This window comes from Rhineura floridana, chromosome 7 (assembly GCF_030035675.1).
Source record: "Rhineura floridana isolate rRhiFlo1 chromosome 7, rRhiFlo1.hap2, whole genome shotgun sequence".
NCBI classification, from domain to species: domain Eukaryota; kingdom Metazoa; phylum Chordata; class Lepidosauria; order Squamata; family Rhineuridae; genus Rhineura; species Rhineura floridana.
This window is the reverse complement of record NC_084486.1, coordinates 49,572,065-49,596,542: the sequence shown is the minus strand read 5'-3', so window position 1 is coordinate 49,596,542 and position 24,478 is coordinate 49,572,065. Positions and strand designations below refer to the sequence as shown.

Sequence of the window (24,478 nt, the reverse complement as noted above, 5' to 3'; positions counted from 1 at the left end):
CAAATCCTTTTTTTTCTAGCTAGTACTTAAATCAGAATCTTTGCCTGGTAATCGTTCATGATGCTTTCTCTGGATTCAGTGTAGGAAAACACTACAGAAATTCCTAAAATGGTTTGTTTTAAAGCTGGTCTACCAACCAGTCACTGATTAATTGTGCTTCTGTTTGCATTTATGCTTTTGCCATTTTTAAAAGGTGTCATTTTTTCAATGGCAGAAATATTTTAAGTGAAAAGCAACTTTACTCTTAATAAAGTTAGTGTTTCACCTTCCTTATAGGAAGGGAGACATTCAGGTTCTGAGTACTTCCTTGAAATATAACTGGCTTTGATCATATGCATAAAGTCCTGTTCATCTGTTGACTTTTCTTAGTATTCCACCCATTGAGAGAGTAGGAGTGAACCATGGGTTTGATATTGCCTTCCTTGACTCTCACTGCAGGAAGAAGGAATTTCTTTCCTTATCTGAACTTTCTCTGACTGGAAAGTTAAGTCTTAGCAGAGATCCTTTGTTTAATAACAGTGGTTTAGTCACTAACCTCTCCATGCAGTTTTAGGAACAGTGGAGAGGATGCATGAGCCCAAGTCCTTCTTCCAGAGACAATTTTAGGCAAAGTGGGGTGGGTAGGAATAACTTCCACACATACCATTTGTTTCATTTTCCATAGGAGGTGGGCCATCACTGTGGGAGATAGTTCCACCTATCGTGCGAAGGCAAGAATGTTTTTGAAGTCAAGACTAGGGACGTCATGCCCCTCCCACTCTCCAGTTCATTCTTGCCTTCGTACGAACAACATTGGAATTTCACATAGCATTTAGCTAAGTCTCGTATTTGTTTGTCTATTTGTCTTTAAAGCCTTTTTTCCATTTTTGTGTCTAGCATACTGAGGGTCCCCTTTGAGACCGCGGCTGCGGCTCTCTTCGCCTTTCCTCAGAGCTATTCCATTTATTTTATTTCCTTGACTGGGGGCTCCCTCTGAGACCGCGGCTGCGGCTCTCTTTGTTTTGGCAGTTTCAAGCCCCCTCCACCCCCCGGCTCTGTCGTATCAGTAGCCAGGGGGCTCCCTTAGTGTCCGCGGCTGCGGTTCTCTTTTTTGATCGCTTTTGACCCTCTCTCCCCCCCTGATCTGTTGCCGCGGCTGCGGCTTATCCGATCTCAGCGGGAGCTTGCAGCTGCGGCTCCCGCCGTTACTCCTTTACCTCAGATCGCCCTCGCTACGTGGCTTAAATCCCACTGCGAAGGGCTTTACAGACCGCGACGGCGGTTCTCTCTGGGGCGGCTGCCGTTTTTCCCCTACCTGCTTCATTCCGGGGTTTTTCTAGAGCCGCTACTGCGGTTTTCGGCGAGACCGTGCTGGGCAGCCCTTCCCCCAGTTCGATTCCGACGGCCGCCATTGCTTCTTCCCTCTCCGCCATTTTTTCCTTTTGATTTTGAATTTCCCGCCCTTTTTGTTCTCCTTATTATCGGATACCTCCCCTGCAGGCTATCTATCCGTACATTTGTGTATATGTGCTGCTGACAAATTTACACGGCTGATTTACACACATTACTGTGGCTGTAATCATAGTGGCTGAATTATATTATCAAGGCTGGAGCTCCAATCCTAGTGGGCTGGATTGTATTATCAAGGCTGGAGCTTTAATCCTAGTGGCTGGATTACATTATCAAGGCTGGAGCTTTAATCCTAGTGGCTGGATTATATTATCAAGGCTGGAGCTTTATATCAGTGGCTGACTTGTACTAAACCTGATTTATATTGTATCTCCTGCCCCCTCTGGGACCGTGAACAAGCCAATAACCCAGCCTACAGCACTAATCTGAGTGTGCCAACTCTAAAACAGCCTATATTATATTAACGCTGATACCTCAGTGCATTCTGCCCCCTCTGTGGCAGTGCATTTCGCCATCTGCCAGTGTATCCTACCCCCTCCGTGGTAGTACGCTGTGCCAGTTCGGGTCTTTACATCCTGCCCCCTCCGTGGCAGTGTACTGCACCCAGGTTTATATAAGATGGCAGAACAGCCAGGCATGTCACCATCAACACACATGGTGCCAGATCAGCCAGACATGCCACAATCAGCCAAGCCACAACATCATAACACGTCTAAGACCAGACATGCCAAAGCACTGGCTAAGACAAAACATCTTTCCAGCCATAGTAAACCAAAGCGCCCTCGTTATGTCTCTGTGCCAACCACCACCACAGCACAGACACACATAAGTGATATTTTCCATTCTCCTGCTAATGCCTCTGACGAGGAAGAGTTTGTTGGCTTTCCCGCTCACTGTTCGCCTAACGAACCTACCTCTGGCTTACCGCCTCAGACATCTGTTCCAACAGTTCACCAGGCACATACATCTCCCACATCTGGTCTGCAGCTGTCTCCTGATTTCCTCTCCCAACTCCAAGCCATGCTGGCTTTTTTCACACGAATGCAGTCACTACCACAAGTTCCTGCCATACCCCCACTCAACATGGACCAACGTGCGTGCCATGAAGCTCATCCTTCCTGCTCACCAGATCCCTTTGATGTAGCCAGAGGCAGATGTACGGACAAAGCCTCGTATGCGGAGGAGTCAACTTTCACTGACCAGGTTGAAGGAGACGACTGGAGCGACTATTCAGATCATGAGGAGGATACATCGTATCGCTTGTTCAATACGTCAGATTATCAACCGCTAGCACGTAGGGTACTTCATACCCTTGGTCTCCAGACTGCGCCTTCAATTTCGTCCGCCCCAGCTATCAAAGGAGCCAAGGTCCTCAAATCCCCTGCACCTACTGAACACTACATCCCGGTGCCGGACCCAATTGCCAAATTAGCCTCCGAAGAATGGGCCCACCCACTCAAAGCTCGACGCTTCAAGAACCTGGCTGACAGACTTTACGCCCTAGCCCCAGACTTTGCCACCAAGTTAGATGTCCCTGGCATAGATGAACCAATCGCTCGCCTCGTTTCACGATCTCTTTTGCCCAGGGAAGGGGAATCCCACCTAAAAGATACTACTGAGCGTCGAATAGACTTCGCCCTCCGCAAGAATCACGAGGCCTCTGCCCTAGCCATGCGTGCCTCCGCTTCAGCCTCCATCTTCTCCAGAGCATCTATGATGTGGATGGATGACCTTCTAGAGGATGCTAACCCTGATCCTGTCGCCTTCAAAAGAGCACTATTGAAATTACGTAAGACAGCAGCTTTTGTGGCCGATGCCACTTTGGATGCCACCCAATTAGGGGCACGAGCCATGACGACTCAAATAGTCGCTCGTCGCACCCTCTGGCTTCGCCACTGGCAAGCTGATTCAGCGGCCAGACTGAACCTGTCCAAGGCTCCTTACTCCGGATCTCTACTCTTCGGCAAGGAAGCTCTAAAGGCAGTTCTGGTTGATCCAAAAGATGCCCACAAACCGGTTCTGGCCACAGTCAAGAACGTCGACCACAGGCCCTTCAGGCGATTTTCCTCTTTTCGTTCCAACCAGTCCTTTCGAGGAACGCGGCCAGGAGGACGAGGCTGCGACTTCAGACCCTATGACCCCAACGCATTCAGGGGCTCCTGGAACCGACGCTTCCAAGGCAGAGGTCAGTACCAAGGGCGCAGGGGCAACTCATCGTCCTCATATAAGGGAGGCCCCCGCCTACTCAAGTAGTATTAACGTCCTCCCCATAGGCGGCAGATTACTTAATTTTGGAGATCGATGGCTACGCCTTACTACGGTCTCCTGGATCAGGGACCTTTTCACTCATGGCTATAACATAGAGTTCTGGGCAACCCCACCAGACAGATTCCATCCTTCTCCTTGCCCAAGGGCACCAGCCAGGCACAACATCATGCAGACAGCTATACATCACCTCGTGGACATAGCGGCGATAGAGCCAGTTCCCACAACTGAGAGGTCGGAAGGGGTATACTCCCTCCTATTTGCTGTGCCAAAACGAGATTTATCTTGGAGGGCGGTATTGGACCTCAAGTTTGTCAACCGTTTTGTAACATACCGCAGGTTCAAAATGGAATCTCTCCATTCCATTACCGAGAGTCTGCATGAAGGAGACTTCCTGGCTTCTATCGACCTTAAGGAAGCGTATCTCCATGTGCCCATTTGCATAGCCCACAGAAAGTTTCTTCGGTTTGCCTTTGGCCACCAACATTTTCAATATAGAGCGATGCCATTTGGCCTCTCCTCTGCTCCAAGAGTATTTACCAAGGTGCTACTCATCCTAGTGGCTTACCTTCGGACCCAAGGGGTTCACATCTACCCATATTTGGATGATCTGCTAATACGGTCCAAGTCTGAAGAGCTGGCTCATCATCATTTAATGATCACCCTCAATGTTTTGCAGACCTACGGCTGGCTTGTCAACTTCGACAAAAGCCATTTCCAACCAACCCAACGCCTACTACATCTTGGGGCAATGTTGGACACCCTGCAGGCAATGGTCTTCCTGGCTCCAGATCGCATCACTGCCATCACAAGCATTGCAAGGTCCCTGATGCAACAAACATCCGCAGACGTCATGCTTCTCGCCAGAGCGCTCGGGATGTTTATCTCCACAATCCATATTGTGCCATGGGCTCGAGCCCACACTCGGCCCCTTCAGTGGACTCTGTTGCCTTTTCAAAAAGACATTGCCAGCTCCAACCATCGCAAAGTTCGTTTGAGCCCCGCTCTGCGCCTCTCCTTCCGCTGGTGGACCAAGGTTCAACACCTCTCCAAGGGCACGTCGTTCAGAGAACCCCGCAGAACCGTCGTGACCACAGACGCCAGCCTCATAGGTTGGGGAGCCCACTGCAACTCCCAGTACGTTCAGGGGGTTTGGCCCAACGCAGAGCAATCTCGAAGCATCAACTGGCTGGAACTAAAGGCTGTCCACTTGGCTTTATGTCATTTTCAGTCTCTGTTCCCTTTGCATCATGTGCTCATTCGAACAGACAACACGTGTGTAAAATCACATTTGAACAGACGGGGGCACCAGGTCTCGTCCTCTGCAGGACTTAGCCTCCCTCATCTTTGTCTGGGCAGAACAACATCTACAATCCCTGAAAGCAGAGCACCTCAGAGGGATTTGGAATGTGACAGCAGACTGGCTCAGCAAACAACAGGTCTTTCCGGGAGAATGGAAACTTCATCCAGCCATGTTCCATCGTCTCCAGTGTCGGTTCGGCCCCCTCTCAGTCGACCTGTTTGCTTCCAGTCGCAATTGCCAGCTTCCCAGGTACTTTGCCCGATACCTGGACTCAACAGCAGAAGCAGTGGATGCTCTGACAACACCGTGGCCAGACGGTCTATTGTACGCCTTTCCTCCCATACCATTGTTAGCCAAAACCTTGAGGAAGGCGCGAACCGAAAGGGCACAGCTGGTTCTGATAGCACCATTTTGGCCACGCCGACCGTGGTTCTCAGATCTTCTGGCAATGTCAATGATGGATCCTTGGACACTTCCAGTAACGCCAGACCTCCTATCCCAGGGTCCAGTACTGCACCAGGACCCTACTTGGCTCAATCTAACAGCGTGGCGTTTGAACGGAGACATTTGAGGTCAGCTGGACTGTCTGACGCTGTGATCGATATTATTTTGGCCTCGAGAAGACCATCTATCACTCGCATTTATCAACATACCTGGGTGGCTTTCTCCAAGTGGTGTCAGTCCCACCACCACGATCCATCCCAGGCCAATGTACATCAGGTGCTCCAATTTCTCCATAGTGGCTTTATGATGGGACTTCGACCCAACACTCTACGTCGCCATGCGTCTACGCTGTCATCCATTCTCTCAGTGTCCTCTCCTGGAGATCATATTTCCTCACATCCGTTCATCAAACGTTTTTTGAGGGGAGTCTCCCTACGCTCTCCGGCTGTTGTCCATCGGTTCCCCTCATGGAGTTTGCCGAAAGTTCTGCAGGCTTTGCAACGCACTCCATTTGAACCCATCAGGACTGTGCCCCTACGTATACTGTCCTTCAAGGTCCTGTTTCTGATCGCAATCACATCTGCCAGACGCGTTTCGGAGTTGGGCGCATTGTCTTCTGCTCGACACCTCTGCGTCTTCCATAAGGACTCTGTTGTGCTGAAGACTGACCCTTCCTTTCGTCCCAAGGTCGATTCAGTTTTTCATTGCAACCAGGACATTGTGTTGCCTTCCTTTTGCCCGGATCCTACCCATCCTCTTGAAAAGGCTTGGCATTCGTTAGATGTCCGGAGGGCTCTCAAGACCTACCTGTCTAGGACCCAAGAGATTCGACGAACGGAGTCTCTGTTTGTATCCTTTCATCCAAGGTCTGTGGGGCATAAAGTATCCAATTCTACCTTATCCCGTTGGTTAAGGGCATGCATTACTTTAGCATACGAGTCCCTGAAGCTGTCAGTTCCAGCTAGTATAACGGCTCATTCTACCAGGTCAGCTGCCACCTCGGCTGCTTTTGCCACTAATGCTCCTGTTGCCGATATTTGTAGGGCTGCAGTCTGGTCTACCCCACACTCGTTTATAAGGCATTATAAAATTGATCGTTATGCCTCTGCTGATGCATCTTTTGGCAGACGAGTGTTGCAACAGGTTCTTAATGAGGATTAACATGTGGGTGGTCCCTCCCTATATGGGTTGCTTTGGTACATCCCACAGTGATGGCCCACCTCCTATGGAAAATGTACCATTGGTCTCACCTGAAAGGTGATTTTCATAGGAGTGGGCCATCACGACCCTCCCAGTTGGAGGATGACTAGAGATTTTATCCATGGGTTACATGTTATTGTTACGCTATTATATTTAAATGTAAGAGTGAAGTCAAGACTTTTACCTCTGTTATGTTATGTAGTTATGTTAGAGTCATGTTGTTATGCATGTGACTATTATGTTATTTTCCTGGCGGGCCTGTTGGCCTTGTTCTTGTATTTTTAGATATCTCTTTTTAGACTCGCTACGAATGAACTGGAGAGTGGGAGGGGCATGACGTCCCTAGTCTTGACTTCAAAAACATTCTTGCCTTCGCACGATAGGTGGAACTATCTCCCACAGTGATGGCCCACTCCTATGAAAATCACCTTTCAGGTGAGACCAATGGTACATTTCATTTATTTAGGAATAACATGCACCTGGGTTTCATTGTTGTCTGTAAATATGCCACTTTGTTTTAAAGATGGTGTATTTAGTAAATTGTATTTCAAGCCAATTGTTTGTGTCTTGCAATGATCTTGCCCATTTCTATATTTCAGCTTAAACACTTATTGGAGAACTGGTATTTCAGACTGTATTTATCTCACCTTCATGGTTTTCCCCCTACACTCCCTTCTCTACTTCCTATATATTCTGATAGGAAAAATAAATGTTGCTTGTTTCCCTTGTTTTTTTATCAGCACACTTTCTGCCTAGTTACGAAAAATGCTTTAATTGCCACCTTTATTTATTGTAGGATCTAATTCTGAAAGAGATGGAATGCATCATACAGTCACCAAACATAGAGGTATAATCACATTATATAGGCATCAAAAAGCTGCATTTGCCATCACAAGCAGGCGAGGCCCTACACCAAAGGCCCCCAAAGCCCAAATGGGAGATCTACCTACAAGCAGTAGTGGAAACGTAAACACAGAACTTGATGAAGTGGGTGTAAACTTTTCATTTTCATTCTTGTTAACATCATTTTGTAGTTCTCAGCTGTAGGTGTATATGACCAGAGCCAAGCAAAAGATAGCAAGTTCACTGGGAAATTGGCTTGACTTATAAGATATTGAATGATAAATTTCAGGATAATATATAATTGCATGTCTTTCTCTATGCTTTAGCAAATTTGCCTCTTAGTTACTAAACTAAGCTTACATGAGTGTTGAACTGATACAGATTATCTGTGCCTACTTTACATTTTTTTTGCTTTATTCTTTAATATGGTTTTTATTTGTGCCTCTAACCATTTATTCACTTAATGCTTTACAATTATTTACATTTTCAGTTATTGAAAACAATAAAAAGAGCTAAAAAGCAAATACATTATTTCCTTATCCATCACTCCTTACTCTCTCGTTTTTTAAAAAAATACTGACAGGAGAGCCAAAGATAAATTTCTCTGCATGCCTGACTTGCCATTTAATTCTTTTGGTATCTTGCTGTTGAAGGGGAAATGTGGCAGTGGTACATACTTGTGTGTGTTCTTTCCAGGTGTAGGGTCAGTTTTAAGAAAGAATTGGAAAGGAGGGATGGAGAAATAATGCTTTTGGCAGCACTGTTCTGGAGTACATTCCTAAGTTCTTTAGGTCTGATAACTAGTTCACAACAAAAAGTGCATAATTTGATTACACTTGATGTCTCATTTGAAAATCATTGTTCTCCAGTGGGCACCAGGGCACCCCCAAGTGGGTACTGTCTCCCTCTGCTACTGCTTGAGGTAGGAAAGAGTTAACACTCCAATGGACCGTCACCACAGCCCCTCTCACAGTGCTAGTTCATTTTTCCTGACTTGCTTGAGCAGTACTGAGTTTCACCTTGCCCTTCAGTCTGGCTAGCTTATATCCTTATATAAGTTTAAGTTATTCTTCAGTGTTGTAAATTAATCATGTATGAATGTGTAAGGAATGTTTCAGAGAGTTTTCTAATGAATCACTGTTATCTGAGGTGATGATCCATCTCTTATTAGTGATGGCCCAGTTGCACATTCAGATTATACAGTGACAAGAGTGGCTGTATACTATAGCCAGCATACATTTTTCGCGTTCTGCCATGTTAAATTAAAAATACCCCCATGCCATTTTGCTGCTTCCCATAAGCTCATTTCAAAACAAAATCTTACAAAACTCAGTCCTGAATTCAGAAACAGCTGCTTAACAATCCTCTAAGTTTTCATGGCGATACACAAAACACTCAGAGAGAATAGTCAGTTTAAAGTCCAAAACAAGAGTAAAAAAAATTCAGACCCCTATTAGACTCTTTTCTGTCAGTGGTCTCATGATTTGTTGAAATTACTTAAAAATCAGCTGTGTTCAGAGTACCTGTAATCATTACTCACCTTGCCACATACTCTGATCTTCATCTTCCACAGTATAAAAGTTTTAAAAATGCATGTCTGATTTTTAATTAATTTAAGAAAATTAACATTGGAGTCAATGATAAGCGAGGCATGCTCAGTAAGAACCAACTGTCAGTGTTCTAAAAACAGCTGTTTGGCTTGGCTAAATCAGGAAACTCCTATTCTCCTGACAGAGCTCCAATGGCCAGAGTGGTTTAGTAGTCACCTCTTCTTCCCAGAGAATTCTGATGATCGGAGCTTTGTGAGGGGAATGGGGCATCTCCTAACAACTCTCAGCCCCCTTCACAAACTACACTACCCAGGATGCTTTGAGAGAAGCCATAACTGTATAAAGCTTTGGTTTAAATTTGGGTGGGAGACTACATGCATCTGCTGTAGAAAGAAAAGGTGGGGGAAATCCCGAAAAATGATGATAATGTTAATGTTATCCTTTGGAAAGGAAAGGAGCTTGCCCTATGCCCTGTGCCCACCCACCCACCCACCCAATCTCCTCCCCTCCCTACCCCCTCTCCCCTCCAACCTTCCTTCCCATACCCTTCCTCCCCTCTACCTCCCCTCCCCATGTCAGTTTCACATAATGGCGAAGCAGTTGCAAGCACAATTGGAGGAAGCGGATTATCTGGATCCATTTCAGTTGGGCTTCAGGCTGGATATGGGACTGAAACAGCCTCGGTCGCCTAGGTGGATGATATGAGGAGAGCATTGGATAGGGGTAAATGCAGCTTCCTTGTCCCGGATCTCTCAGCGGCTTTTGATACCGTTGACCACGGTATCCTTCTGGACCGCCTGGAGAGATTAGGTAGGGGGCACTGTACTGCAGTGGTTCCATTCCTTCATCTCTGATAGGCACCAAAGAGTAGCATTGGGGGATGAGGTTTCGGACCCTTGGCCTCCCACTTGTGGGGTGCCACAGGGCTCCATCCTCTCCCTGATGCTATTTAACACCTATATAAAGCCGCTGGGGGCTATCATCAGGAGATTTGGGCTGCAGTGTCACCAGTATGTGGATGACACGCAGCTCTATCTCTCATTCAAATCTTCACTGAGGTTGGCTGTAGAAACCCTGTCCAAGTGCCTGGAGTCAGTGAGTGGCTGGATGGGAAGGAATAAGCTGAAGCTGAACCCTGACAAAACCGAGGTACTGTTCGTGGGAGACAAGGGAAGGTTAGGGAATTTGGACCTGGTGTTCAATGGGGTACAATTGCCCCTGAGCGACCAGGTCCGCAGCCTGGGGGTCATTCTTGACTCCCAACTGTCCATGGAAGCTCAGGTTTCGGCTGTGAGCCGGGCAGCGCTGTATCAACTCCATCTGATACGGAGGCTGCGCCCCTACCTTCCCAATCTCCTCACATCAGTGGTACATGCCCTGGTCTCCTCTCACCTAGACTACTGTAATGTGCTCTACGTGGGGCTACTCTTGAAAACGGTCTGGAAGCTGCAACTGGTACAGAATGCGGTGGTGCGCCTGATTAAAGGCAGCTGCCGGCGAGATCACATCACTCCAGTGCTAAAAGGGTTGCACTGGTTACCAGTTGCTTGCCGGACCCAATTCAAGGTGTTGGTTTTGACCTTTAAATCCCTACATGGTTTCAGCCCAGTCTATCTGAAGGAGCGCCTCCAGCATCATCAGCTATTCTCTACATCCCATCAGTCAAAACAGCCAGACTAGTGAGGACTAGGGAGAGGGTTTTTTCAATTGTGGCCCCCACCCTGTGGAATTCCCTCCCAAATGATCTCTGCCATGCCCCTTCTATGATGAGCTTTGCCGGGCCTTGAAGACCTGGCTCTTCAGGCAGGCTTTTGGGGTGGGGTAGATTTTATTACCATTGTTTTTAGATTTTTAATGTCTAATGTATTTGTATGTCTATTTTGTACGTCGCCCAGAGTGGCTGGATAACCAGCCAAATGGGTGACTAATAAATTCAATAAATAAAATATGAATAAATTTTAAGCATGACTGCTCAGGAGTAAATCCCATTGAACTCAATAAGCATGCATATGATCAAACTTGCTCTCCTCTCCCCCTTCTCCCCTCCCACCAAATTCCCCCTCCCTTCCTCTTCCTCTTCTTCCCTCCTTTCTTATTCCCTTCCTCCTCTCCCATCCCTCCCTCTTTTCCTCAGCTCCTGTGGTCAGTTTCACCTTTCCCAACCATGACTGCACAGGAGTAAATCCCATTGAACTCAGCAAGCATGCAAATATTCAAACGTGCCTTTCCCCCTCCTACTCCTCCCCTCTCCCTCCCTTTCCCCTTCTCCCCTCCTTCCTTTCCCTCTTCCCCTTCTCCTCCCCCCATGGTCATTTTCACCTATCCTAAGCATGATTGCAGGGGAGTAAATCTCATTGAACTCAATACACATGTAAATGATCAATCCATTCTCAGCAAATTTTCATAAGATGCCATTTCTTACTTCCCAGATTAAAAAGCAAAGAAAATCACTAATAGGCAAAAAAAACACCTTGTGGTTTAAGAACATACCTATGGCCAACAGCTAATTCTATCAAACTTTAAAATGTAGGGAAATTGGGCAGCTATAGTGAATACACCTGACCTTATCTCTGAGATATTGTACTGCCCTACAAATTTGTCAAAATGCAAACACAATTTGCGTTGGTCTTTCACAGTCCAATCCATTTTCTGTATAGCTTGGAAAAAAATGGTACCATGTGCTTCTGAGCATATGGTGAGTGGTGGCAACACCTGCAATCAGGACTACATCTCCAAAAATGGAGAGTTACATTTTTTGTATGTTTGTTGATGTTGTTTTTACTTTGCTTCTTGCCTGTGTTACTACTGTATCTACAGAGGATCTAGCCTAGGAAATTATATTTCTCTCATTATTCATCCTAGAAATCTGTGTCAACTGTATTTTTATTATTGTCATATGATGGTGAAGACAGTCTTTTGTGTTTCATATTGGAGGTTATGTTCTGTTTCTATTTTGGATGCATTAACAGTTGAATCTGAAGCTGCAGCTTTGGTGTAAAATCAAACTGACTATAATATGTTGCTACTAAAGCAATAACTCCAGCTGTTGGAAAAATACAAACTTGACCTGCCCAAGATGTGTGTATTCGGCCTGCTGTGCTTAAACTATTCCATTTAAGGAAGGATGGGCATGGTCAATTAAGAACATAGAGCACACTTAGAAATTTGCTAGAGTATATTTCAGCTACCCCTGTTTTGTCTTGTCAATGCCATTATTCCACAATTGTTTTTGGAGATTTTTGGTGTAAATTATGCAAAGTGTTGCTGTACTTCATATATTCACAGAAATAGAAGCAAAAGAAAATAATTTACCATAGGAAACTTCACTAACATTGCAAACATTTTTAAAGTGAATATCTGAAGTACAGCAACTACGTTAATATTGTTGCTTCCTTGGTAACCCCCCTCTGAATACCGCTTACCATGAAAAACCTATTCATAGGCTTATCATAAGTCAGAAACTACTTGAAGGCAGTCCATTTCCATTTTTTTCTCTGCTCAAACAAGATCAGCACAGCACATGTCTTGTTTCTGTTATTTTGTCTGATTGCAGGTGTTGCCACCACTCACCATATGCTCAGAGGCACATGTTACCCAATTCTTCCAAGCTACACAGGAAATGTATTGGACTGTGAAAGACCAACCCAAATTGTGTTTGCACCTTTACAAATTTATAGGGCAGTACAATATCTCAGAGAGGAGGTCAGGTCTCCTGCTCCCCTGGTGCATTCACTTTAGCTGCCCAATTTCCCTGCTTTTTAAAGTTTGATAGAAATATCTGTCGGCTACAGATACGTTCTTAAACCACAAGGATATTTTGCCTATCAGTGCATTATCAGCTATGAACATACATGAACTGGTCTTGAACGCCATTTTCTGAATCTCATTTCATTTTGGAAAAAATCAGCTGGCTTCTAGAATAGCTTAGTTGGTTGAAAATGCATGTGATCAGGTATCAGTCTTAGCCATCAGATACTTATTTATATTGTATTTTTCACTTCTGGTTATAGGTGTATTGAGAGAGAAGTAGTGTTTTATGTGTTGTAGCTGGCTGATCACTGGCAACTGTAGCCCCTAAATGTTGCTGCTTTTACTTTGGGGAGTCTTCTGTTCTCTCTGTGTTAAGGGTAGTTGCTTTCTGTTATCAGCTTGATGTGTGGAGAGTCTAGGACAGCTGAATTCATTCTGGGGAGATTGTGTATTAGATAAAAATGTACATCTTTATTTTGCTTCATAATCCTTCTGTTGACCCTCTTAATGAATTCTAGGCTCAGAGGCCCTATGTCATACAGAGGAGAGGAGCAGAATTTGCTTTATCCACTATTGCTAAACATTTTGGTGGTGAAATGGCAGCGGGCTTGCCTCATCTCTGGGACGCTATGGTTGGTTCTTTAAGGAACAGTGTTGACATAAACAGCTTTGGTATGTATATCTGTTAAGGTATAGGTTTTCTAAAAGTTGAATTTTAAAACATTTCTGACACATAATATTTCCTCTAATAGATAGAAAATTTCTCCTGGAAAAAGGAGATGGCCCAGCCCAGGAATTGGTGAACTCTTTACAGGTTTTTGAAACGACTGCAGCTTCTATGGATGCTCAGCTTCACCCTTTGGTAATTGAATTTTAAATATGTTTCTGACATGATTTTCATGACTAATGTGGGTGTTTAGAAATGGGTGGCATTGTTCAAGGATATGATTCTTGGCTTTTCACATTTTCTAAACTAGGATAAATGTTTATATCACTGCAGTCTGCAATTATAAAAGATTATGTAATTTTGGATCTTTGTCTTTAAACAGATACTATTTTCAAAATAGTTACAAAGTTCTCAACATTGCTGTGAATATGCATGAAAGGATGCAAATTTCTCTGAAGCTGTTTTTAAAATTAAGTGGCATAGGACATTTGGCTCAAGCCTGGATCCCTTGCTGCCAGCATCCACTTCAAAACCATTTACCTTTTTTTTTGGCATTGCAACCATATAACTCAAATCCTTTGTTTTCCTGTGAGTTTGCATTCTTTCCCATATTCAGATCTAAAGCCATTTTCCCAATACACTCCTCCCCAAAACATTCATCAGCTAGACACTGAAGACTATATTTACAGTCTCCAATCAGGTCCACAACCTCTTCCCTATGGAATCTTTCAGGACTTCACCTACAGTCTTCTTCCGACCCAGTAACCACTATTGTCTCAAGTTCTCGGCAATCCTGCTAACTTCTGGCTGTAGAACTCTCCTGAATGCCACCTCTTAAGTCATAAGCTGTTCCCCACTGGCCTTCTTTCTTAGCTCTAGTCAGTGTTTTCAGCTCTTGGTTTTTCTCAGACTTTCCAAGTCTCTGAGCCACTTCTTAAGTCCCTTGATGTCCACTTTCTGACTCCAATGTTCAGTTCTTCTTTCAGCTGACCAGTAGCCACACAACCACCTCACACTGCTCTGCTTGGCCAGGGCTTGGATATTTAGGGCCTTCAGTCAGTAATTTCAATTTGAGTAGAATTCTGCCCCCTCATTGCCTATAACAGGGGTTGCCAACCTTTTTGGACCATGGGCCACATTTTTAATTTTGAGAAAGTGCTGTGGGCACAAGTCACAAAATGGCTGCCATGGAGCATGGCATAACACAAAATGGCTGTGATGGGGGACATGGCATAACACAAAATTAGACCTCATATCCGGCTAGTCCTAATTGTGGAAATCACACATTGAGCTTTCTCACACACACGGGCACACGCATTCACACACACACACTTGTGTGTGTGTGTGTTAACAGGAAGCATTCCCCAGCAACAGGAAAAAATATACAAGGTGTCCAACCACACTCGCTCTCTCTGCCTGCGTACAGGCCGCAGGCACACATGTATCTCTCTCCTGCTCCCGCTTACACTCACACACTTCACCTACATGTCTCTTCCTCTCTCTACCCAAGTGTATTTCTCCTTCTTACAGACTACTTGTGTACGCAGACCACATATTCATCTCTTCCTCATACACATGACTCTCTTCCTGACCACACATGCAAACATTGTCCCCCTCTTTTTCTTCTTCTTTCTCTCCCACACACATATATTTCTCCCTCTCTCACACATGGGCATCCACAGGAATTTTTACAAGGGAAATTTTTCAGGGCGGGGGGTAAACCATTGAAAAAGCAGATCAGGCTTATCTCCCACAAAAAATGAGAAGAATGATTTCTGTACATTTCGCCTTGTATCTTGGGTTCTAAAAAAGCTAGAAACTTGCATTTTTAATGAAAGCTGTAGAGTCGGGATTATAGTTTACCCTGGAGGACTAAAAAAGTCCTTCATTGGTGATCTCTGGCCTGTAACTGTGACCTAGTAGGATGAAACAGAATGTCAATCAACTGACCTATTAGAGTTTACTAGTTTCTGTGGTGTTGGCTCTAATGCCCCTTAGACAAAAACCTCACTTGACCAGAGTACTAGATTTTCCTAACTCGCTTGCTCTTCCATTTCAGCCAAGCTTCAGCTCCAACAGCTACTCTCTGACCAATACTGAACCTGGCCTTTTATTTACACCAGTCATGTACCTCCACCCAACCACTACCATTTGGGTGAAATTCCACCCTCTTATTGGTCTGTAATTATGAACCAATAAGATATGGTAGAATGTCCAGTAACTGACCAGTTAAAACTGACCACTATTTTTCTGTTTTGTTTCTGAATGTAAAATCAGAAACTTCCCAAACATAGCCATCCCCTTGACATTAGGCCACAGTAACAGTTTAACTAACAAGTTTGCTGGCTGCCAGCCTCAATACAGCACATCCCTCTAGATCCTGGCAGGAACACAAGTCAGTTTTGCTCAGTTAACCCTTTACATACATAATTTTGTTTGAAATGGTATAACATTGTTTGTATCATATGTTACCACATAAACAATATGATATCTTTACAAGAGATGGTGATATAAATACTTTAGCTATTTCATTTTTAAAAAATTAAAAAAACTTCTTAGTTACATGATGGTCATGCCTCTTAGAATAAGAGCCAAAATATTTTAAGCTGCTGAACACCTATTATGTTCTGGTTTTCATTCCATTCCAACTATAAAAATACACACTAGCTTTGCTCATTTCCCCCCTTGTATTGATGAACATTTGTTCCAGGAGTAAGTAGCTAAGAGACCTGATGCCTTGTGTGTGATTATAATAGCATTAAAAGTTCTTTTTTGAGTTTATGCAGGTAACAGTATTTTAGCAAAACAGAATACTCTTAAAGAGCATTCAGTATCTCTTGAAATAACTGTTACATTGTTTCTTTTTGCAGTTGATACAGCACTTGCCTTACCTTTGTATGTGCCTTCAGCACCCTAACACTGCAGTGAGGCACATGGGTGCTCGTTGTGTAGGTATAATGAGCAAAATAGCTACCATGGAAACCATGCACATTTTTTTGGAAAAGGTTCTCCCTTGGCTGGGAGCAATAGATGATAGCACCAAGCAAGAGGGTGCAATTGAAGCGCTTGCCTGTATCCTTTCCTAATTCTAAGGCAGAATTACTCATGTGTGAACTACTAAATACTCTCCAAATGTATTTTAGTGATATTTCATAAACTTTGTGAAAGTTAGGGGGTTAAAAAAAGGTAACTGTTTCTGCAAGATTGTATTAGAGCAGAGATATTTTGCTTCTGACTAGCCTGGTATGTATCGTCCTTTGATTCAAGGCTTGGTTGCAGAAAGATAATTTTTTAGGAAATGCGTAAGAGCTCCAGTCCAATGCATAGAATTCTGTGTATTGACACTGGGTGCTACTGCATAGAGAAAGTGTTGTAGAAACAGTGCTTCAACCCAGTAACATTGTTATTGGTGACCAGAGGCTGTTTCAACCTTGACAAATACATGTCCAGTGTACAATCCCCAGCCTTCTTCCCATCTGTGGAGCTGGGTAGAGGATGGGAATGATCTCTACAGTTCCACTGAACCTCAGAGACACATTGGCAACATTAGAAGCATAACAACTGTGGGAACAAGTTCCATCTCTAACTCCAAAGTTAATAGAAAAGTTTCAGCTGGAGTGCCTAGGAGGTGGAGCAACAGAATGACAAGCCTCGGCGTTCCCCCCCCCTGAGCTGGGGAGAGAGTTTGTGGCTTGTTCTGGTATTCCATTTCTGTGGCTCAATTTAGACAGAGTAGGAGCTAAATGGCAAGGAGAACAACTAGTGCTTGCAAGGTGCTGTAGGAGCACAACAAAGGAACAAGAAAGGGGAAGAAGCATAGTGTTCTGTTCCTAGTGAGGGAAAAGTGGAAGAGAAATGGAACCACTCATTCTGAGTCCACCTATGTTTGGTTGCGGACTTAACTCTGAAGAACACAGGTGACATGGGTAAGTTAACGTTAAGTTCTGTTAGCCTTGTAGTGCACCAAAATAACATGTTAAACTGCAATGTAGATGTGATTTGAATTCTTTGAGCGCTAGTACACATTAGAGGGGAGTATTTCAGCAAAGAACTTATTAACTCTTAATAATTGCATTGGTGGAATGCAGGAAGTTCTAACAATTACTTTTATCTCTACAAATCCAGCTTTGTCTTGAATTCCCTTGTGATTGTCCTCCAGATTTTCCCCAATATACTTTTCTTCTCTAGTGTGTGCCAGTGAACACTTGACTATGTTTCTAGAGCATGCATAACCAATGTGTGTTAATGCTTGCTGTAATTTTCTGTTTTATTTAGTAGACATGTAAATGTTGAGAGCCAATGTTGTATAGTGGATAAAGTGGTGTTAACAGTTGGATAAAAGGGCAAGAGGTAGAGACATAATACATACAGCCCTGAGCTGCTTATTGAAAGGAAAAGATAGCAGCGTAATAAATAATTGGAAAGACTACATGACAGAAGAGAAATAAATGGAAATGTAATTCTTTTTGGTGTTTTGTGGGAATAGGAGAGGAGAGGCAGAAAGAATGAGTCTGATGAGAGGAAAAGCATAACAGTGCATACTATACCATATTGATATGAAAGTATTGATATGGAAAATCACTCCAGTAGATGTTGTGTGCCTGAGCCTTTTATTTACTCTATATCTATAGTATGTTCAGTTAATGCAGTATTGCTTGCATTCAACCACATGTTGCATCTGTGAAATATAACCCTTTCTCTGAAAACCAAGGAGTGGGACTCTTTCTCCCTATTGCCCCAAACGTTCCAACCTGTTTCCTATGAAGAACTGGTCTTCCATTAAGATTAATATTGCATAGCATACTATAATACTATAACATTTTATCTCGGTTCCATTTTCTTAGCACTGAGCTGGAAGGCTTTTTTAAAAGCCTTTGACCTGTAAAAGAGGTCAAAGATAAAAAAAAAAGTATATGAGAATTGTTCAGTAGTCACAGATACTCAAAACTGAACCAGCTACATCCTAATTCTCAATTTTTTTTCTTATGGCTTTAACCTAAAAGTGTCATTATGCAAACAGAAGGAATTTATGCGTGTGCCGGGCAAGGTGGTATTCCTGATTTTCTGCCAACTGTCCATTCCTGTGGCAGCTGCCCCATGCCTTATCCAATGTAGCCTGGAAGGTACTGGAATCCTCAGGAACATCTTGTTAGGAGACACGGGTTGTATTAGGAAGGGGAAGACAAGAAAATCATGTTCCATGAGTGGAACACCATTCACAGAAATTAAGATTGGTCCCTTGGACCCACCTGAAGGGTGATTTTCACAGGTACGCCTGCCATCAGATTGGGTAGTACTGCCATCTAGCGTCCGAAGGCAAGAATGCACTAGAGTTAAAACCTGGGGCTCGAGCCCCTCCCACTCCAGTCTTCATGATGACGAGTCCGAAGTGGTAATCTGAAAGTAACCAAAGGGCAAAAGCCCCAGCAGCAAAGAAAATATACATAGCAAATATCATAGAACTTGCAACATAAGAACAGGTTTTAAGTAAAGAAAATCAGACAGAGCACGAAGCACATAGATTGAACTATATACGAAATACTGAACCAATTTCCCCAGAAATCCCCCACAAGGGAGGGACGTGATGGCAGGCGTACCTGTGAAAATCACCCTTCAGGTGGGTCCAAGGGACCATTTTCCACAGGTAGCCTGCCATCAGATTGGGATGTACCAACGTAGCCCCCTAATAGGGAGGGATTCCTAGGAAGTTACAAATCAGAAATAACATGTTGCAGGACATGTCTCCCGAAAGAGGCATCAGCTGAAGCAATAGCGATCAATCTTATAATGCTTCACAAAGGAGTTAGGGGTAGCCCATACCGCCACTCTGCATATGTCTGTAAGAAAAGCATTAGTTAGGAAAGCCGCCGTAGTGGCAGCAGACCTGGTCGAATGTGCCGTGATGTTAGACGGCACTGGCAAATTAAGTGACTGATATGCAATAGAAATACAGGCTCGAAGCCAACAGGACAAAGTGGATTTGGACACCTTTTTTCCCAAAGATCTCGGATGAAAGGATACAAATAATGCGTCTGTCTGTCGAATGTCCTGGGTGCGAGAGAGGTAAACTTTGAGCGCTCTCCTAACATTCAGTGAATGCCAGGCCTTTTCGAGGGGTGGACCGGCTTTGGACAAAAGGATGGAAGTACAATGTCCTGGCTACTGTGGAACACTGAGTTGACCTTAGGACAGAACGATGGATCCAGCCTCAGGACTACAGAGTCCTTATGGAATACGCAGAGATGACGGGCCGATGACAGGGCCTGTAACTCCGAAATCCGCCTCGCGGAAGTGATAGCCACGAGGAAAAGGACTTTAAAAGACAACAGTCTTAGAGGCACTGAGGCAAGAGGCTCAAATGGAGGTCGCTGTAATGCCTGCAAAACTTTGGAGAGGTTCCAGGATGGAAAGTGATGACGTACCGCTGGAGAGAGGTGGGTAGCTCCTCTTAAGAAGCGTTTGATGAGCGGGTGAGTGCCCAGGGGTGCTGCCGATGAAGAAACAGACAGAATTGAGGAGATGGTGGAGGCCTGTCTACGCAGGGTGTTCGGTCTGAGTCCCAATGTCATGCCTCTGTGTAGGAACTGTAGAACGTGCTGTACAGTGGCTTGGGGTGCTGAAAAACCTTTAGAAGTGCACCAGCTGGAAAAAGTACGCCAAGTACTCTGATAGATTCGAGTAGTTGACGGACGCCGAGATGCTAAAATAGTGTTTATGACCCCTTGAGACAGACCAGCAGAGATCAACTGTGTCCGCTCAAAAGCCAGGCTGTCAGTCTCAGCCAGTTCGGGTCCGGATGCCAAACTGGTCCTTGGGAGAGAAGATCCGGCCTGATTGGAAGAGTCCAGGGAGCCGCCATTGACATCGAGAGGAGGTCCGAAAACCAGGGTCTGCGAGGCCAGTAGGGTGCTATGAGTAAAATCCGTGTCCGTTCGAGTCGGAGTTTTGTCAGTGTCCTGCCTAGGAGTGATATAGGCGGGAAGGCATACAGGAGCCCGTGTGGCCATGGTGTCGTCAGCGCATCCACTGCTTCCGCTGTTGTCTCTAGGTACCTTGAGAAGTAACGAGGCAGTTGGCAGTTTTGGCTGGAGGCGAAGAGATCCAGTGAGAGGGGGCCGAACCGCCGCTGAAGGAGGGTGAACACAGCTGGATGAAGTTTCCATTCTCCCGGATGGATCGTTTGCCTGCTGAGCCAGTCGGCCGTAACGTTTAGCGTGCCGCTGAGGTGTTCTGCTCGTAATGACAGGAGGTGGGACTCGGCCCCGTCGAAGAGTCATGTCGCTTCCTCCTGTAGAGCCCTGGACCTTGTGCCTCCTTGTCTGTTGATGTGAGATTTCACGCAAACATTGTCTGTGCGAATTAGGACGTGTTGTAGAGCGAATAGTGGCTGGAAGTGTCTTAGAGCGAGATGAGCAGCCCTGAGCTCCAGCCAGTTGATGTTGTAACTTAGTTCCTGGGTTGACCACACGCCTTGGACAAAGGTGGAGTTGCAATGGGCTCCCCAGCCGGACAGACTGGCATCCGTGGTGATTAGGACTCTGGTTGGGTCCCGGAACGGTGTCCCCTTGGTAAGGGAAGTTGTGGATACCCACCAGCGGAATGATTGCGTCAGAGATTGGCCCAGAGGAATTACGCGATGGTTGGACTTGGAGATGTCCGCTTGAAAGGGTAGGAGAGCCCATTGTAAAGGTCTGGAATGATGTCGGGCCCACAGAACGATGTGGATGGTGGAGATCATTGCCCCAAGAAACTGGGCCAGAAACATGACATCTGCTGTGGGGCGATGTAGAAGCAAGTTTGCCATGGCTGTGATGGAAGCAATACGGTCTGGGGACAGAAAGGACATGGCTAGGGATGTGTCCAGTATTGCCCCTAAGTACTGGAGGCGCTGAGTTGGTTGTAGATGACTCTTTTCCGCATTGATCAGCCAGCCGTGAGAGTGTAGTGCCTCTAGGGTGAACTGGATCTGCCTGTTGGCCAAGTCCCGGGAGCCTGCTCGGAGGAGGAGGTCGTCGAGATAAGCATAAATATGGACCCCCGGAGGCGGAGATACGCCAGCATGGTGGCCATCACTTTGGTGAAGACTCGGGGGGCCGAGGAGAGGCCGAATGGAAGGGCCCGGTATTGAAAATGGAGGTGGCCTAGTGCAAATCTCAGGAACCGTCTGTGACCCGGGCAAATTGGGATGTGTAAGTAAGCGTCCTTCAGGTCGATGGATGCGATAAAGTCCCCTTGTTGTAGAGCCTCTACAATAGACGCCAGACATTCCATCTTGAAGTGGCGGTATTTGACAAAGCGGTTGAGGCCCTTGAGGTCTAAGACCGCCCTCCATGAGGATTCTCGCTTGGGAACCGTAAAGAGGACGGAGTACACGCCTTGTAGCCGTTCGGATGGGGGAACAGGCTCTATAGCGGCTATCTCTAGTAGATGTCGAGTGCGTCCTGCATGATCTTTTTGCGTGCCCTGGAGACGGGGGAGATGCAAAATTTGTCCAGTGGTGTCCGCCAAAATTCTATATTGTAGCCCTGGGTGAAGAGAAGTCTGACCCAGGAGATGTTTGTCAAGTTTAGCCAGATGCTGGAGAAGGAGAGTCTGCCTCCAATGGGGATGGAGTCAGAACTGCCTGCGTTGACGGTTTCCTCTACCATATGCCTGCCTGCTCTGGTATTGGCCCCTGTATTGTGATCGTTGTCTGGACCAGGGTGCCTTGAAGGGACGGAAATTTGTAGGCCTGGTGTCCCGTCCTCGTCCACCGGGTCATCCTCTCCGAAAGGGTTGGAAGGAACGGTAAGGGGTAAACTGTCGTCCGGGTCTGCGGTCGTCTCTTTTGGCCGTAGCTAGTGCAGGTTTACGATTGTCCTTGGGGTCGACAAGGACTGCTTTGAGAGAGTCCTCGCCGAAGAGCATATTTCCCGAGTATGGAGCTAAGGATAAGTTGGTTCTGGCAGTCGAGTCGGCGTCCCAATGTTGGAGCCATAGAGTACGACGAGCTACAATTTCGGCTGCAAGGGCGCATGCACCGTGATGGGAAGCATCTAATGTGGCGTCGGCCACAAAGGCAGCAGCCTTGTGTATCTTGAGGATACCTTTCCTTAGTTTGGCGGGATCCGGGTTGGGTTCGTCAAGGATATCCTCTAACCACATCATGGAAGCCCGTGAGAAGATAGAGGCAGTAGAAGAGGCCCGGATGGAATGAGCGGAGGCCTCATGGATCTGACGGAAGACAAAGTCAAGCCTCCTCTCATAGGGGTCCTTGAACAGTGATTCGCCTTCCTTTGGAAGGAGAGAACGGGATACAAGATTGGAAATAGGTTGGTCCACCCCCGGGACGTTCAGAAAGGACATGGATTCCGGGTCCAGGGTATAGAGCTTGTTGGCTAAGGAGGAGGAACGACGGGGACGGGCCCATTCTTCTCTGGTCAGTTTTTTAATGGGGTCTGGCACGGGAATGAAGTGCTGCACTGATCTGGGGGACTTGAGAACTCTGGCACCCTTGACAGGAGGGACAACCGGTTGAATAAGTTCTGGTTGAATGCCAAGAGTGTCCAAGACTCTACGTGACAGACGAGAGAAATCTGCCGGGTCAAACAGGCGATAGGAGATCTCTTCCTCCTGGTCAGATTCCCCACTCCATTCGTCCAGGTCAGTCTGAAAAATGTTCATGTAGTCATCAGACTGAGATTGTTCTACGTCCAATCTACCCCTGACCACCTCATATGGGTTAGGAGAGGGTAGTGGAGCATCAGTATTGTCACCGGGTTGTCTCGCAGAGCTGGGCTGTCGTGAGGTTCCGGGCTGAGAAGACAAATGTAGAGTAGGCTGGGGATGAGATAGGCACCCCAGCAGCTCTCGTAGTTGTTGCAGGAAGTCAGGGGTCAACTGTATCCCTGGGGGAGTGGAAGAAGGTAGTGCCTGTTCCTGAAGAGGAATTTGAGGCTGCCCATGCGGAGTTTGAGGAGCTTGACAGGGGAATCCTTCAAACTCTTCCTCTGAAGACTCAGAAGGAGACTGGAAAAGTGCAGGAACGGCTGCATGGCGAGGTTTCTCTGGGAGTGATGATACGTAGCGTGCTCTCTTGGGCGCTCCATGACCAGACAGGTGTTTAGTCTTTGCTTTTGCCTTGGCGTGTTTATGTTTAGCTGGCTGGCGTGGGGATGGACGGCCTGCTTCAGGGGATATTGTCACCTCAGGGTTCAAATCCGCCATGACAATCTCTGAATGACGCCCACAATGGGGAAGGAGCGGTAACAGAGCCAAGGTAGAAATAGTATAGGACAGACTAGAAACAGTATAACAGGAGTGAGTACGCCCAGTACGAGAAAGGTAACAACTCGGGTAAGGTTGGCGCCAAGCTAAGTACACGCACACAATGGGGAAGGTGCGAGACCGCTAGTTACACTGCCAACTTGGCCTTGAGCTAAGTACACGCACACAATGGGGAAGGTGCGAGACCGCTAGTGACACTGCCAGAGAGGTAAGCTTTATTTAAAAATCGCAGTGTGGCCAAGGTTAGATACACGCACTCAATGGGGAAGGTGCAGTACCACCAAGGTGCACAGACTAGTCAATTGGATGTGCGCCTACAAATATACACACACACAATGGGGAAGGTGTGGTATAACAGGGCTACTGGATGTGCACCTACAAATATACACACACACACACTGGGGAAGGTGTGGTATAACAGGGCTACTGGATGTGCACCTACAAATATACACACACACACACTGGGGAAGGTGTGGTATAACAGGGCTACTGGAGGTGTACCTACGAATATACGCACACACAATGGGGCAAGTGTGGTATAACAGGGCTACTGGAGGTGCACCTACAAATATACACACACACGAAGAGGAAGGTGTGGTATAACAGGGCTACCTGATGTATCTGAAGGGAATACTGATTAAGTGAATATAAATTTGATAACCGGAGACTACACAAGTCCCACAACAGGGTTACTTGCTGTGTCTGAGGGGAATACTGAATAGGTGAGTATATGTTTGTTAACAGGAGAGCACACTGCTAAAAAACAGGCGAGAGGGGCGATATCAGTAAGCGTAATTGAGC

At 45.8% G+C, this 24,478-nt stretch overlaps 1 protein-coding gene across 1 annotated transcript in view; it reads left to right on the top strand.

Annotated features, from left to right (window-relative positions):
- Positions 1–24,478, top strand: part of BTAF1 (B-TFIID TATA-box binding protein associated factor 1) — an 83,412-nt gene that overhangs the window by 31,421 nt on the left and 27,513 nt on the right. Inside the window, exons 21-24 of the mRNA XM_061635553.1 lie at positions 7,398–7,588; positions 13,263–13,416; positions 13,497–13,606; positions 16,282–16,483. Coding sequence (XP_061491537.1) covers positions 7,398–7,588; positions 13,263–13,416; positions 13,497–13,606; positions 16,282–16,483 — 657 coding nt within the window. The remainder of the gene's footprint in view (positions 1–7,397; positions 7,589–13,262; positions 13,417–13,496; positions 13,607–16,281; positions 16,484–24,478) is intronic.